Below are 17,313 nucleotides of genomic sequence, written 5' to 3' on the forward strand. Positions count from 1 at the left end.
TTATTATTATTATTAATAATAAAAATAATTAAAAGGATTTAAATAGTGCCAACATATTACGCAGTGCTGTACATTAAATAGGGGTTGCAAAGGACAGACAGTGATATAACAAGAGGGGAGGACCCTGCCCAGAAGAGCTTACAATCTAGGAGGTAAGGAAAGTATCACACAATAGGAGGGGAGGGGTATGTCCAAGTTCTCCAAAAGATGAGAAAAGTAGTCTTGATTATGGCAAAATACTTTAGTAATTGAGAGTTGGGGGGGGGCTATTGGGGTGGCTTGTGCACTTTATAGGTTGTGGTATATCTCTATGTTTGTACATCAGCAAGTGAAATCAACTCTGAAGATCACTCGAGAGTGCAGCTTCTTAGGGGAAGTAGGGGAAGTGCACAGCAATGGTGACTATCAGTTTGAGATTTCAAGTAAAGTTATTCCGACTGGGCAAAGATAGATTGTTTTAAGGAAAATAGACTCTATGTTAGTAATAATAGACAAATTTAGAAAAAGGGACATAGTGTACCCATTTTCTAGAATTCAGTTCCACTTCTCAGAGAGGATCCAACAGCATAAGTACCACCAGTCCAGACTTTTCAATCATCGGGGCCTTTAGCCTGAAGATACATGTCTGCTTATACATGATGAAAGGAGACAGCACATGTGCTTTTCGCATTATACATGTGGTGTTCATATAATAGACTCTCAATTAATAATCATATGGATGACAAGAAAAGTCCAACTAAAAACAAGCTGAGAGTTTTACTTACTACTGTTCATGAATAAAGAGGATTTGGTGAATTTAATACGCTGTTTGTCTGCCTAATGCAAATTAAGGAAATGTTTAATAAAAAATAATAAAAATAAAATAAAGGGAAAGTGGAACTTAGTTTAATTATGGATGAAGACTACAATGTTTGGAACTTTTGTCAAGTTTTTATTTTTATGCCTGGGTCAACTCTGGAATGATTCCCTATCCAGGTGACTAAAAGCAATAAAAGGTTTGTACCTTGGCAATGGCAATACTGCACCTATGAGCCTTATTTATAGATTTGTAGTCCCCCTTATGAGGGTACTTTGTTGCTCTTTGTACCCTTTCACCTTGTTGGCCCTTTAGCAAGTGGGAACCCAAATGCTCACCACTGCAGCGTGAGCTGGAAGAAGGCTAATTCCTATCCTTTCCAGCTGTTCATGTGGCTGTAAGAAGGATATAAATTTCTTATTAATTGGTCCGCCCTTATAAGGGAGGGAGTACACAAACCTAAATAATAGGCCTCATTTACCTAGTAATTAATATTTAAATTAATATTATTTAAATAACCGAAAAAAACATATTTTCTTACCTGTTAAACTCATAAATATCTTCGATGTTGCAAAATAAAGTGCTGACTTGCTCAGGTTTGAGGGGAAGCTGACCACAGTCTATAATGCAGCCCAAATAATCCTGGTGAAGGAAGACACACTCATCATATTTTATGCTGAATATAATCCAGATGGTTTAAAAAAAGACCTACAGTAAGCAACACAGGGTGAAACACAATAACACAAATACTTATACTAACTATACACATTGTTATATGGTAAATGTATGCGAACATCCATCCAAATGAGTTTTCAGTGAAAGGTACAACATACAAAATCATCTTACACAATTGCGTCTTTTCAACCTTGTGGAAACAATTTAGGGAACAATTAGAGAAACAATTTGCTGTTCCAGCAGGGGTACGACCCTGTGGAGAAAGCCAACTTCACATACACATAGTTTGATGGGTCTTGTTAGAAGGAGCTTGCTTGCAAAGAGCCCTGACCTCAACCCTACCAAACATCTTGGCATAAACTGCTATACCAGATCTTCTCGCCCAACATCAGTGCTTGAACTCTGAACCTGAACTCATTTTTTGGGCTAAATGGACACACAATGCCATAGTCAAACTCCATTTTTTTGTGGAAGACCTTGACAGAAGAGTGAAACCCATGGCTTTGGAATGGGCGCTCCAGCAAGCTCATATTAGTCTACAGCTCGGGTGTCCATATAGGTGGCTATACTGTATAGTTTATTCATCACTAAGACCTAATAAAGAATTTCAGTGTTTCCTGGACCTTTTGTTAGGTTATATTTGGACCCTTTTTCATTAAAAAGCCTCCAGTTATATGAGAGGTGAAAAGGGTAAAATCTATTTAACATCCTGAACTTTGCATAAACGTTAAAGAATAAGTTCTGGGAAGTTGGGAATGCCATGGGATAGCATTTAAACTTTTTAGCAATGTATATGGGGACACCATCATTGTGGAATATGGGAATGTCATGATGCTTGCAATGTTTGCATTATAAGGTGCACCTGGTCCAATGAAATTTTGCACGTGTTAATAAGTGACCACATTATAAAACACCCATAATAACTTCCGGCTTTTAGTTAGATTGCTTTCACTAAACATCTTTAAATAAACATACCCAAGCATCCAAATCCATAAAGCACTGAAGAGCACTCTCAAAAGTCTCTATCATGAGGGCAGTTGGAGCATTCCTGCATGTGCAACTTCCTTCTAAAACGTCTAGCCTTAAACAAATATACTAAATTACAAAATAAATCATAAGAAAGGAATTTAATTCTGGTTAGCTTGGTTTGTGGTTTCAAGGTTTATCCCTACCAGTTTGCCAGTTTTAGATACATAGACCCTTATTATGGTACCCACAGACAGTGGCTGGAATATATGACATTGTTAAACAGTCCAAAAGTGGCAGTGCATGAGACCAGGTTAAAATGAGTACTGCTTCAGCCCAAGACCATACGTTTGGAGACACTTCCAAAAATAAAAAGACTTCTCAAATAAAATGTAACTCAATCCAAAAAAAAAGGTGTGGAAGCATTGCTAAAACAATCATGAATCATAAACACGTAAGGGTTCAGTAACACTTATTGTTCCCTTGTGGCCCTCACTGCACCAATGCTTAAAATAACATTAACCATACTCAATGATATTCTGATGAGGGCTTACTCCAGGCCTCCACCACTCATTGCTTTGCACCTAGTTTTACATATCTGTTGGGTGAATCAAGTTTTGTGTGTAGCACAGACACCAATTGTCTGACTCTGAAGTGGAGCTTTAGGGGATTGGTGAACAATTGGTGGGGCTTAAAGTTTTTAACTTTGTATGTCTCTGCTAAAAAAATCTTTCCATCTTCTGCTAGAAATTTTTAAGAGTCCCTATTGCCTGTGACACATATGCAGGACAATGTCTCATGCTCAGCATTTGTAAGATATTGGAAATGCAGTCTAGTGCCAGGGTTGATGTAACTCCCATGTGCATACACACATGTTACATCAAAAGAATCCTCCCAACGGGAGGAGAACTAGGACCCACAAGAAGTGGTGGAGAAGATGACAACACGGGTGGAAGGAACTGTGATAGAGAACTTAAATCTGCAAAAGGTGTATAGTGTGTTACAGTAACCTGTTACTGGGCCCATAAAAAGCACCGTGCAAGCCTGTTCAAGAATACCAGTCAGGGCCTCACATATTTAATTTAGCATGGGTCAAGGGACCTACAGTCCATTTTATTCTTCTTTAAAGGGTCAGTCCAACCACAGCTAAAATTTTAGTAATATAAGCCAAGACTAAATAAATCCAGCTACACCCTTTGCTGTTCCCAAATGTACTGCCCTTACCCCCACCCAAGAAAATTGAACAGGGGAGTATAGACCTCTAACTCTTTCTCCCCTCAAGCCCAGTGGCAAAATCTCCTCACATCACAACTCTTTAACATCACCCAAAACTAAAACACATAGGATGAGGGCATCATCTTTGCATCTTTTAGTTTTCATTCAAAAGAAAATTATTTAGTAGGAAAGCACATGGGTCAATAGTTCCTGTGTACAAAATATTATAACAATACCCCAAAAATCATTTACATTTCATACAGATGTTAATCTGCATCAAGGTTTAGAGGAATATAATGACCTTGGTGCTGAAAGTGACACTGCTGGATGTCTTAGCAATGCATTTTCTTACAAGGGTCCCTGGTTTCCATGAACTTTTCTCCAGTACCCTTTGTGGCACCTAGAAATCATTTCATTAGAGGCAGATGTTTTTTTTTTTTTTTTGGTTTAGAATCCCAGAAGCTGTCTGGCGCACAGCTATTTTTAATAACGTTCAGAATGAAGTCATTATAGGTTAACCCGCAACCAGTATGTAGTCATTTTAAGGGAATGCATCATCTGTTTTTTTCAGATGTATACAGTATGTAAAGGAAAGCAACTCGAACTGGACTGAGGCAAAGTCAAACAAGATTTTTTTGTATCTTTGTATAGTTTGTAATTATATATGAAGATTGGAGAATCTATATTTTTATTTAGCATATGTAGTCTCTACTTCCTGCTTTGCATCACGACAATGTGTTTGTGTTTATAGGTTCTCACAAATAAAATGTGTGGGTTGGGTGACTGACTAAAAACAATGGCCCTGATTTATTAAAGCTCTCCAAGGCTGGAGAGGATACACTTTCATCAGTGAAGCTGGGTAATCCAGCAAACCTTGAATGGATCTGGTCCAGGATTCAAAACATTTGCTAGCAAATAGCAAATGACTTTGAAGAAATCCATTCCAGGTTTGCTGGATCATCCAGCTTCACTGATGAAATTGTATCCTCTTCTGCCTTGGAGAGCTTTAGTAAATCAGGCCCAATGTCTCCTGATAGCTCTCCTTCCCCATCCCAGCAAGGTATACTCACAAATCTATACTCCGCCATCTCCCTGATGCAGGAGTCCACCCTGGGTAAGGTCCATGTCAGGCAATATTGGAACCAAGTGGATGAACTCGCTGCTTGCCTTATGATTGGTCCTTCATGTCCCAAGCCCTGTCATTTGGGGGAAGGCTTGTGTGCCCCAAACCCAGAAGCCCAGCTCCATTACAAAGGTAGTGAAGGGCTTTGAATGGGTGAGTGTTTAGGGCAAAGACCATGAGATTTGTTTAATAAAGGAAACTATATGTTTCACTTATCCAGTTGTGCAAGCGAAATCTGTTTTTTTTCCTTGCATGCAATATGGTATTTTTTTGCAAAGTGATTTTCAATTTCACTTACTAAGCTAAGTGAAAAGTGATAATTCACAACTTTAGTATATAAATCTCAATGCCTTCCTCTCTCTGAAACAGAGGACAAATATTCCAATTGGGACACCAATCCCAATCACCATTGTCTATGAAGGGATTTATTTACTGTTGTCAATACGTAGTTTCTTCTTAAGTTTTTAAAAATAACTTATTAATTTGTCTTTCCTTTCTTTGCACAGTGGCCATTGATCTGTACATTATGCAAGTAAGATGACATTGCATTAAAAAAAAATTTTGGAATCTTGGGAAGATCGTAAGGAAATCTTATTGTTCTCTTTAGGCTGATGATACGGCTGTTCATACTCTGTTTCAATGCTCTGCAACACAGCGGCTCCAATATGCCCCCCCCATCCCCCAGACATTTTGTGAGCTTGCTCTCCCTCTTGTGTAATTGAGGAATTGAACCCGTGTGGATTTACAGCGGAAACTCTGTTTACAAATAGGGTATTTCTCACAAACCGGATGAGGGGTTAGAGGCTGAGCTCTGGAATGACACAAGGGGCCTCACTAGCATTAGGGGAGACTGAATGAAATCAGCAAAGAGGAAGGGAGAGAAGACAGGGGAAAGACATACAGGGAAGACAAAAACAATCATAGAACAGATGAGTATATAAGAGGTGATCATTAGTTGAAAATCTTGGATTCAACATCTTCCAAGAGACTGAAGAAGTCACAAAAACAAGGTTTTGACCTTGAGACCACTTCAAATCTTGATTACCCCTAAAACATATAACTATTATAGGGGAGAATTGATATGCTGAAACCTTTGGAATAATACATTAAAAATTATCATAAAAATGATAAATGTTAAAAACAATAATGTACAGGACCTTGTCCAGTTATACAACATTGCATATATGACATGGTTTCCAAACCTTAGCAATAGTTAAATAGTCAACAGTGTGCAGCAGCAATTTTCTAGGAGATAAGCAAGCAATTGCAATATTGGAACGGTTCCAACTAGGTTCCACACTACCTCACAGGACCTAGGCTGGGGTAGAGGACATCAACTGTTCAATCAGTCTGACAGCTGTTTGGAAAGTCCAAAGGAAATGCACATATGGTGCCCATACACACCCAGTGTGGTGCAATGTATTCCATATATGCAATATCTAGAATATACAATAAACTAAACCTGTGATCCCAGTAGTGCAGGAATGCTGTCTTACCACAGAGAATATCAGTGCAGGAGTGCAGTATACAGTGAGTTTAGATTTGGAAGGGTTAGTAATACAGGATTACAAAAAGGGTTGGTGTTGGGGTTACAGAAACGGTTAGTAATAGGGTTACCAATATTGGGAAGGTTAGGCCTCTTCCAGGCTTGCAGTTGAAAAGCACAGCTGTTGGATTCTCCTAGTCACCCCTCCCCAGCTGTGATTCTGTCAATAGGTTGGCAACTGCTTTGTCATACATTTGAGTATGGTTGAGGTTGGGGTTAATATATATTTTTTCCTCCAGAGTAGCAACCACATAGCCAGGAGCTACTTGTTGCCTTCAAGAACCACACACAGACCACCCCAATGCAGCTGCGTGCAAACACATGCACAAAATGGTTCCCAACACCTCCAATTCACAGCTGGGTCTGCAGTGGAATGCTGCCCTCAGCCACATGTGTTAGGGTTACAAGCAGGGGTGTAGTGGAGCAGGCACAAGTGGAACGCCATGCCCTCCCAGTTTTCGGGAATGGGCACGCATGCCCACTCCTATTTTGCAAAGAATTATTTGGTGGTCCACGGCTGGGGGGCTGCACCAGCCAGAGCCACGGACCATGTCTACAGTATGGAATTGAAGGCTCAGGGAGGTGGGCGGGTTGTGTCTCGCAGGCTCAGACCAGCAATAGAAGAGTAGGCTGGTTCTGGTATCATGTCGTCACTCTGGGGGAAGTTTCTTCCCCTTTGAGTGACACAGGCAGGGTGTAGTGGGGCGGGCACGTTTACATAACAATGATGCGCATGCTCGCTCACCATGGATAGTATTGTGCCCCCTCTTCTTTTTTTATGACTACACTCCTGGTTACAGGAAAAGTTATTGAACAGTGAAAGGAGGATTAGTGTTATTGTTTTAAGGTAGTATTGCAGAAAGGGTTAGAGTTAGGATACAGAATAGATTTGGGTTAGTGGTATAAAGAGTGTGAGTGTTTGGTTTAAAAGAGGTCTAAAGTTAGAAGAAGGGTTAGTATTACAGAAAGAGTTAGTGTTTGAGTTTCAGAGAGGGTTAGGGATGGGTTACAAAGCAAGCTAGTATAATGTTTGCAGAGAGTATTATTGTTAGCGTTACAGAGAGGGTTGGCCTGTGGGTTTATATAAAGTTAGGCATTGCCCTGTTCATTGGGTGCCCTACACCAAAATCTATAAATGCTGTTAAGAATGAACATATAATACAACTGTGTATGTTGCAAAAGCCTGCAATACTTCAGTACTTGCTGATCTATCTCTCCAACATGTCTGGTTGATGCACAGTAGCAAAAATTACGAATAGGTGCCAAATTTTTTTATGATGGGTGTGATTGTGGTGTTGGAATATAATATTTATTTGAAATTGTAAACTCTGCTAGAGCAGGGACACATATACATGATTTGGAGGACTGTTCCTCTTTCAGATCTAGGTTTTTGGTGGATTTATACACCTTTATTTATTATTTATTATTTAATTATGAAAAAGTGTTATTATGCAATAAACGTTTCATTCAGTCTTTGCATTGTTTATTTTGTTATTTTAAAATAAGAATATTAAGGAAATATAGTTTTGATCATAGTTTTGCATATTAAGTTTTAATGTTCTGCAAAAAGAAGGCATGACAGGGGTGCGCCTACATATAGTAGAAAACATGTTATATATTATTATTGACTGCCATTCCCTACAAATAACCCTTATCTTCGTTTAAAGAAGATAAGTCGTTTGCCTACATCATTTGAACTAAAAAGTGTATTTTACCCTATATCCAAAAATTGGGGTAAATGGTGGTGAGTACTCTTACTGTAAACTGTTCTTCATATTACATCTAAACTATTCAAATATAAGAAACGAACAGATATTAAAGCTTTTGTATACTTTTCAGTATCTCAGGAATAATAACATAGGATAAAAATAAAACCAATATTAATAAAGAAAACTCAACTACTTTTAGTGATAAGACAAACCTGCATCTCCTAATATTTTCCTGATCCTCTCTATACCACATTATTCATTTCCAACTGTAAAAAAAAAGTTTTGTTGAAAAAAAACATAAACTTTTTTTTTTCCATGAAGCTGTTTTACTCAAACATGTGACAGATGTGACTGACCCTATACATGAGATTGATGTGTGAGGGGAGAGACCGACCAAGCATTGCCCAGCAGGACACACAAGCCATACACACTGCACACAGCACAGAGGGACTGCACTGACACTGCATACTGCATCTGAGTGTGGTCTGCTCTCACTCACACAGTGACCCCTGCCCAGTGGGAATGTGTCAGAGAGACGCTGGGTCTCAGCAATCTCTGGCATTCCAGGAATACTAACTGGCCACCAGTTTATCCTGTTTAAATAATGGTTCAGGCTGAACATTCATCACAATGCAGATGGAGAGCTATAAACCATCAAGAGCAGACAGCATCCATCTTGCGCGACTTCTAAAAGCAAGTTTTCCTGTGTTTCACTCTTTTAGTCTTTTTATTGGAAATGACAAAGAATTTAATGTGAAAATGGTAGAGGGTAATCAAGCCATTGTGCAACCAGACTTTGAAGTAGCTGCATAGCTCAGTAGAGCGTGCGAAAAGCCCAAATCAAGCTTTTAAAAAAGCCTAATACTAAAAATATTAGCTCTGGCTGCAATAATTATACTACAGAGCTGTCTTCTGTAGATTTAAAGCTCTGTGATCCATCAACGGTCTTATTTTGGGATGAATGACACCGACCATCAGCCAACACACCTCTTTTAGGCCCAGGGTGTCAAGGACCCATCCCTTTGGGCAGCACCATCAAACTGCCTTGACCTCATAAGTAAATAGTCTGGAGGGAGGCATCATGTAATGACGTGGCACTATCCTTTGCAGTATTCAAGACCCAACTACCAGAGAAGAAGAGAATTTGGGACATCTCCATAGAAAAACTGTATACATAAAGATTACATTACACTAATCTCCTGCAACTTTTTTGTAGCATTCTATATGCATGTGTGCATGTGCTCCAGTGCTCACTGAATATCATTTCTCAGGGTGGGGTTCCTATTCCTAACAGCAATACTCTATGCCTGCATAATGGGCCTGATTTATTAAAGCTCTCCAAGGCTGGAGAGGATACACTTTCACCAGTGAAGCTGAGCGATCCAGCAAACCTGAAATGGATCTGGTCCAGGATTCGAAAAATGCTAGCAGATAGTAAATGATTTTAAGAAATACATTCTAGGTTTGCTGGATTACCCAGCTTCACTGATGAAAGTGTATCCTCTCCAGCCTTGGAAAGCTTTAATAAGTCAGGCCATATGTGTGCTGATTTGTAGTTTCTATTGAGAGACAACATTGGCAACCTACAATAGGATCTGTCTGACCCATGACTTTTATAGAAGGATCATCCGTTGTTATTTTAATGAAAAGTACAGATTTAAAAATATTGACTTCTGAAAATACTTTGAGGTGTTTAAGCCTATGTGGTATTTTTGTCATTCATTTTACATTTATGGTGAAAAAGAATGGTTTGCATGGCTCTCCATACTATACTAAAACAAGAATTCTTAGGGATCTGTGATAGAAGTGATGCTGTTTTCATCATAACCTCTTTTTATAAATCAAGCTCCCTCAACCAGGGTTCCATGAAACCCTAGATTTCCTCCAGGTGTTTCTAGAGCAATAGGCAGGTTTGGCCTCATCTTGGGCCACCACTGATACCATAGATCCTTTTTTAGGCATTGTGAAGGAAAATGAAAAGTGAATGGAAGGAGTTGGGAACCAACGATAAGTGCCTGTGGCAGATCCTGATTCCTAAAAGTTTCAAGTTGCTTTGGTCATAGTTGTTGTTTGAAAAAAAAAAACAATTTCAAAATAAACCTTCAGTTGTTCCAAGGGAAGAAAAATACCCCTAAAAAGAATGCTTCAATTTGCTCTAAAAGGGAAAAAAAATCATTCTTAATCCACAGGATTCCGTCTTAAAAAAGGAGCAAGAAAAAAAATTAAGACCTGGCACAGGTTTTATCAATTGCCTACTCTGAAACCATAAATACTAGTTTTGACTTTAGACATATTTTAGAGCAGTGGTCAACATTTTTGGACCTACGGACCACTAAACTTACGGGCTCCGGGCCGGGCATGGGCAAGGCCGTGTTTCACTCAAAGAAGAAGAATCTTCCCCCATAGTGACGTCATGATGCCAGAACCTGCCCATTCTTCCATTGCAGGTCCAGAGACACAACCCGCTCACCTCCCTGAGCTTGCCATCTGTATGGGAGACGTGGTCCGCTGCTCTGGAGGGTGAGCCCCCAGCAGGGTCCTTTTTCCCCCGCTGCGTGGCGCACTGCCCAGAGCCGCTGGCTACCAAGCACACATGGATGCCCTTCACTATGGACTTTGTGAGTGGAGGTATGGCAAACAAATGTCTTAAATGTTTAAATTGCACTCACAATTACCCCTATTTCCCATCTCAAAAATTTATGAAAGCCAGCTAAGAGCATAACTAAGTCTAAGTAGGAGTTGATATTTGCACACTGTATGTGCACTTACACAGCAGACCCTAAAGCCTATTAGGAGTCCTTTGCCTGCAGGAGCCTCAGCTGTCACCAAATATTGTCCTACAAAATCACACCCCCATATGTCTCTTCACACAATAGGGAAATGCTGCTTGAAGGTAAGGAATTCAGTCCAATACCACCCATAATTATTATGTGCCCATTTTCATTTTTAGCTAAAATGTGGACGGGTTAGTTACATCTATCTATTTTCCTTTGGCTCTGGTGACCATTGACTTTGGTTGAAAATACAAAATGTTTCAATCCTAGCAGAAACAAGGATTTCCTCCAATGGGCAAACCTTTTCTATTGACAACTTCATGGAATATCCCTTTGCATTGAAGATATCTCTTTCTTGCTGTGTCTAGGGCAAAAAGGAAAATTTCCCTATCCTATAATTTGGGTTTTCCATACGTTAATTCCATCTTATATTTTTCCCTGTTGTTTCTCTGTAACATCACATAGAATTATACCACCATCTGTTAATACTGCCCCATGTGTCGAAGAATTCCATGCTTACAGAGATAGAGATCAGCAGATAATTTGAGTGCTGAGTATCCCAGAATTCCAGAATTCCCCCTGGGGACCATGAAACCACAGTACTGCTTCCTGATAGAGAAATGATAGTTATGAAGAAAATAAGCACACAGCTGCGCCCTGAGCTAAGAATACAGCTTCATGGCATGGACAGCTGGACCTTCATCTATGATATGATGGCATGCTCCTAGCCTAACAATGGAATTGGCTTCCAGGTGTCCAGTAGCATTGTTGTTATGATCTGTAAATTGTAAATCATAAAGTACATATAGCACAAGGCATGCATGCTGTGAGTAGAGACATTAAACAGTTGTTGAACTACTGCTTTACAGGCCCAGAAATGTGGTAAGAGGGCAGAAGAAGTTTTGGAGGGGGTGACTTATTTCAATATTTCATTACACAACTTAGGCAAGAACCTAGGCAACTGGGGAAAGCAAATCTGGAGAATAAACTCAGAATTACAAATAATTACAGTTAAAGGGTCAGTCCACCACAACATGATATTTCAGTTTAGTGATATTTAAGTCTGTTGAGTGTCTTTCTTTATCTCTTGGGTCTATGGTTTAGCACCATATCCAAACCATACTTCCTGGCCATGGCTCTATCCACAGTATTGCAGAAGTCCAGCCTGGTCACCTACACCCTATGACTGGATGGTGGAGGAACCACAGGAGAGCTTTAGGCTCACCTCTTTGCTCCCTCTTCATATCCGCATGTTCCTTGTTACGTTGTTAGGTAATATTGGAAGCTGGTTCCTTTTAAATGTAGAAACTAGGCGCATTTAGTTAATACATAACTACATTACTTAGTATTTTCCTGAAGTTCAACTTCAACTAAAAGAAATATAGCATGGCCACTTAGCTTCAAAGAGGTGGTTGCAGGTGGTTGTGCAAAGTGGTTAATAGGCTTTAGCAGCAATGAATTTGTCTTGTTCTTATTCAAGTCTACAGAAGTAGCCGACAAAAGAAATGGCCATATAAATCTACATCAAGCCTTTAAAATCATAAGTTAACTGCAACACCCACAAAATACTGAGGGCTTGGTGGTCAATTGGTGCTTTTAGGTAGTCAACTGTTATATAAACTCTCATATGCTGACAGTATGCCTTGTGCGTAATCATAGCTTTATTCAAAATTTTACTTGTTTAGTTTGTGAAAAATACAATTAAGAGATTATCTAAACCACATTCATGTCCTATTGAAATATACTTTAAACAGCACATGGGAAAAGCCAAATTTCTCCATTAGTCTAGAAAAGATCTCCTTAAAGCTATAGAGGTTAAAGAATACCTGTGGTGAGGAATAAAAAGAGTCCTATGTGTCCTTACTGACCCTATGTATTAAATGTTGATATGAAAACACAGATCTCACAGCAGATGTTAGAGGCTGCACGTAGCTCTGGCAGGACCATTGAGTATCTTCATCGTCTTAGTAGTGGGTTGTGCAGAACTGGTGTCTACATATCCCTTTGCCCAGAATTGCAACGGCAACCAGTGCTTGGGCAAAGACCACATGCATTTGTTGATCTGATCTTTGTAAGACTGCATCCCCCATCTCTGCTGCTTGTTATCTGATAGGCTGACTGATTTTTAAAGTCCAGGGGGCCCATACAATAACCTAACTTCTGGCAGATTAGGTATGAAACCAGAAAATGATACCGTATGTATATGAGCCCCTGAAAATACAACAAGGCAACCAAGCTAAATCCTATGCAAAGAAAATATATAATCCCTTTAAGCAAGCTCTTTTTTTTGGATAGTAATGTCTTTAAAAACATCCTATGGCGCAAGCATCCCCAGCTGCGTGACTGATTCCAAGGAAGGTCACGGGTGATGATCCACAAACACATCCTTTCTCTGAGACCTTTACATAGCGACATCATTCTGTATACTTTCGGTGTTATATAAATACAAATACAAGATCAATTTATCCATTTCCCCTCTTGCACCAAATTCTGTACATAAACCATATTGTGTCCATATGAATATGCTAATTTTATACATTTTCTAAAAATTCTGGGTTAGACTTTTTCCTAAATACTGGGAGGTTTATTGACTTCCCCCCAAAAATCCCTCCAGTGATTTTTGACCATTTTAACTTGGGGGGAGACTTTAAAATAACTTTTAGGTCGTGGGAAACCCTGGGTATATTTACTCTATCCCCAGCTCACAGTACATTTGTGTGGTGGTCAGAAGAAATAAAACATTTATTAATATCAGTGGTACCTGACCTGAGAATCACAAACTGCTCATTGTTTAAGGAACCCCTAGCAACACCTGGAGGAACCCTGGTTGAGAAACGCTGAGCTATGCTGTAGATGGGATATTGGATTGTAGGCGTCTTTGGATAGTAATACAAATTGGTTAGTAACACGAATTGGTTAGTAACACAAATTGTTCAATATTCTCTGTTAAGTGCTGCAGAAGATGTCAACTATGGCATCAGGTATCAATATGGCTTCACTAGACGGACCTCACCACTTCTTGAAAGTCTCTAATGTAGGGAGAGGAAATGCCTGGTTGTAAGAACTTTACAGAACAGGTTTACTACAACATCCTATACCTGCTCTAGTGATGGTAATTATGTTGATTGTCCTATTGCAGTTCAAGGATTCCCATTGAATATAGCCTACATTCCAAAAAAGTTTACTATTGGTTCATGAACTTGTGTTGGTTAAATATCAAAAAATAGTATAGAGATCTAGCGTGAGGATATTTTAGCATTATTTTGACAATGGAAAACATAACTCTATGATCAGACTTTTTATGGATACCGGTCAAATAAATGTAACAATAAAAACATGGCCTTTGCAGACCATATATCTACCATCTGCTTTGGATCAAGAAACACAACTCATTCATCGGGAAATTAGCACAGAAAACAGTTATACTTGCAAACTCTTCAGCCAGAATAAATCCAAAGCGTCATACCTCTACAATGCTTTTGAGGTCTCTGACATAGGCCTGCTCTGTTTCCAGAATCTCCAGCACCACTCTGTCCAGATGGGAAAGCTTGGCCTTTGGATCCCTGGCTTTACGCAGAATTGGAGACCATGTACAGCCCAGAAAGGCTCTTTCATTAGGCAGTCCCTTGTGTTCAATCTCCAGCTGGGCCACAGGGGTAAGATCAAGGCTAATGTCACTGCCATTTTGCTGGGGATATGGAGGGCTGCAGTACTGCGAGGAGCCAAGAGTCCCACTGCTTCCAAAGGAACTGTGACTGTCCTGCAAAGAGGCTGAAGAGGTTGAAGAACTAAGGCTGACTGGACGATCGCTGTCCGAACAAACAGTATTCACGGAGGTACAGCTGCCAGACATCCCGGCTACTATTCCACTCAGAGAACTGACAGATGAAGGCCTGGGGGAAGCTAGGAGAGAGATGGATACATTACAAGTCTGAAGATCAGGATTATGGACAGTGATGGTCTGTTAACATTTATAATGGCTCAATAACCAGAGCTGGATCTCAACCAGCTTACATCCATAGTCCATTTCTGCTATTTCTTAACTAATACACTCAACCTCTGTGGTTATGCAGTTCTATAAAACTAAAAACATTTAAATTCCTTTTACCAGGGCTCATTCATTAAAACTGAAAAGGAACATAAAATGAGCACACATAAGGCATTATTGTCTATACAGGCTAGTCAATATTTGTTTGTACCATATGGGGGTCACAGGGACTTAAAAATGCTGGTAGCAAAGTTGGAACAAACTTCGAGCAGACTTTAGATTAAGCCACATGGGCAGACCCACTGGTTAGTTTCCAGTTGACCAACCAGCCTGTTCAATTTTCCAATAAACAATCATTGGGTCAAAAGTCCAATACAAATTATATTCTGCCCTTTCAATCTTTCTTCTGATGGGATGTGATAATTTGTTTGTCAAAAATAGGTGAATTTACACATTCCTGAGATAAAGATAGATCTATATACAGGGCAAAAGTCTGAAAGGACCCAATTAGAGCATCTTAAAGGTATACATTCTTCATCAATCAGAAAAAAAAGTTATGGCAGCTCAGAAACGTATAATATAAAACTATACCTTGTTCACCTGGTCGCTCTCTGCTTCCTTGCAGGGCTCCTTCCGGCATGTTGATATGATGGGGGTCTCCCCGTCCTATATGGGAACAATGATAACAATATCCAAAGCTCACAGCCAGGACCACCATCAGAAATGTATGGGCCCCATACTAGGTCTTGGACCCCTCTCCCACTTTTCCCTCCTTGATGGCGGACCTGCTCAGAGCACATTCTCGTGGAGATAATTGAAAAGAATGTCTCCAACATTGCTGGCAGCTGAAAAGAAAGTATCCTCTGTAGATAGCTAAAAAGATAAATGGTGTCAGGTAAATAGACCTGATAGACACAAATTGTTCTTTAAAGAACTTAAAGAAATTTCTGGAGAAACCTTAGGGTTTCATGAAACTCTGGTTGTGAGTGCTCTACAGGATAACTTCAAAGTAATGATAAAATATTCATACGACAGATGTGAGGTTTGAAGAAATGAATATCATCATTAAGATGAATGTAGAGCAGAATGATATCTAAACATGGCCCTGGCCATACATACAGATAGTCAAAAAGATCATTGGTGTCAGTGGTAACTGTCCTGAGAGGCACCAATTGCTCATTGCTCAAGAAACCCCTAGCAACATCTGGAGGAACCCTGGGTTTCCAAAGAACCCAGGTTGCAAAAAAACTGATTTATAATATTCTAGCAAACTGAGACTTTACTTCAAGAAGGGAACTACCAAACTGAAGACCCTACCTTGAGAAGAAAGCGTCCAATCTGGAAACTCTACCTCAAGAAGGGAGCGTACAAACTGGAGACTCTACCTCGAGAAGGGAGCGTCCAAACTGGAGACTCTACCTCGAGAAAGGAGCCTCCAAACTGGGGACTTTACCTCGAGAAGGTGGGCTTTAAACTGGAGACTCTGCCTTGAGAAGGGAATGTACAAACTGGAGACTCTACCTCAAGAAAGGAGCGTCCAAACTGGAGACTCTACCTCAAGAAAGGAGCGTCCAAACTGGAGACTCTACCTCAAGAAGGGAGCGTCCAAACTGGGGATTCTCTATCCCAAGAAGGGAGCTTCCAAACCGGAAACTCTACCTCAAGAAGGGAGTATCCAAACTGTCCAAACCGGAAACTCTACCTCAAGAAGGGAGTATCCAAACTGGATACTCTACCTCAAGAAGGGAGCATCCAAACTGGAGACTCTACCTCAAGAAGGGAGCGTCCAAACTGGAAACTCTACCTCAAGAAGGAAGCGTCCATACTGGAGACTCTAGCTTGCCAAGGAGCGTCCAAGCTGGAAACTCTACCTCGAGATGGGAGGGTCCAAACTGGAGACTCTAATTTGGGAAGGAAATGTCCAAACTGGAGAGTCTACTACGAGAAAGGAGCGTTCATGGCCAATCTGTCTGAAGGAAGATCATGGAGTTGTGTTGACAATGTAGAATTTTCTTTTAAAGATACGTCACCATTAATAAATATTTAGTGAAGTAAATTCAGATTTAATACCCTTTATTTAAAGTGGACTTTGCCCATCATGGGGTCACTGCTGCTAATTAAGTGGCAGTGGCTTACAGAAATACGAAAAATGTGATTTTCATTTCCACTTTAATATTTTAATGTGTGCATACAATTTGTTATATGCATTATGCATTTTCTTTTTACTGACAATAAACAGACCACTATACAACCAGAAACTTCTATGTCTTAGATGCAACCCAATGTTTTTGCTTACACAAAAAATTTAAGTAACAACATATTTCACAGAATATATTTTTTCCACATGCCAAAAGCATACCACTGGAACTGGGAATAGGTTCAATGGAAAATAACCATTCTGCATGTGGCTGTGCTTAGATAGTTTTAGATGTGGCAAATGTTTTTATGTACTGAATACAATTTGAATAGGCTTCATAGACATTAATCCGCATTAATACCATCAAAAGTAATTTACACTAGG

The 17,313-nt window shown here is 39.7% G+C and overlaps 1 protein-coding gene across 2 annotated transcripts in view; it reads right to left on the reverse strand.

The window, feature by feature from the left end:
* The window catches only part of PLEKHG2 (pleckstrin homology and RhoGEF domain containing G2), a 65,049-nt gene that overhangs the window by 21,441 nt on the left and 26,295 nt on the right, over nt 1–17,313 (reverse strand). For both annotated transcript variants that reach the window (XM_072429706.1, XM_072429705.1), the window contains 3 exons: nt 15,384–15,458; nt 14,271–14,707; nt 1,338–1,438 (listed from right to left, as the gene is read on the reverse strand). In XM_072429706.1, coding sequence (XP_072285807.1) covers nt 1,338–1,438; nt 14,271–14,707; nt 15,384–15,432 — 587 coding nt within the window. In that variant the 5' untranslated portion in view covers nt 15,433–15,458. The remainder of the gene's footprint in view (nt 1–1,337; nt 1,439–14,270; nt 14,708–15,383; nt 15,459–17,313) is intronic.

Source organism: Pyxicephalus adspersus, chromosome Z, assembly GCF_032062135.1.
Source record: "Pyxicephalus adspersus chromosome Z, UCB_Pads_2.0, whole genome shotgun sequence".
Lineage (NCBI taxonomy): Eukaryota > Metazoa > Chordata > Amphibia > Anura > Pyxicephalidae > Pyxicephalus > Pyxicephalus adspersus.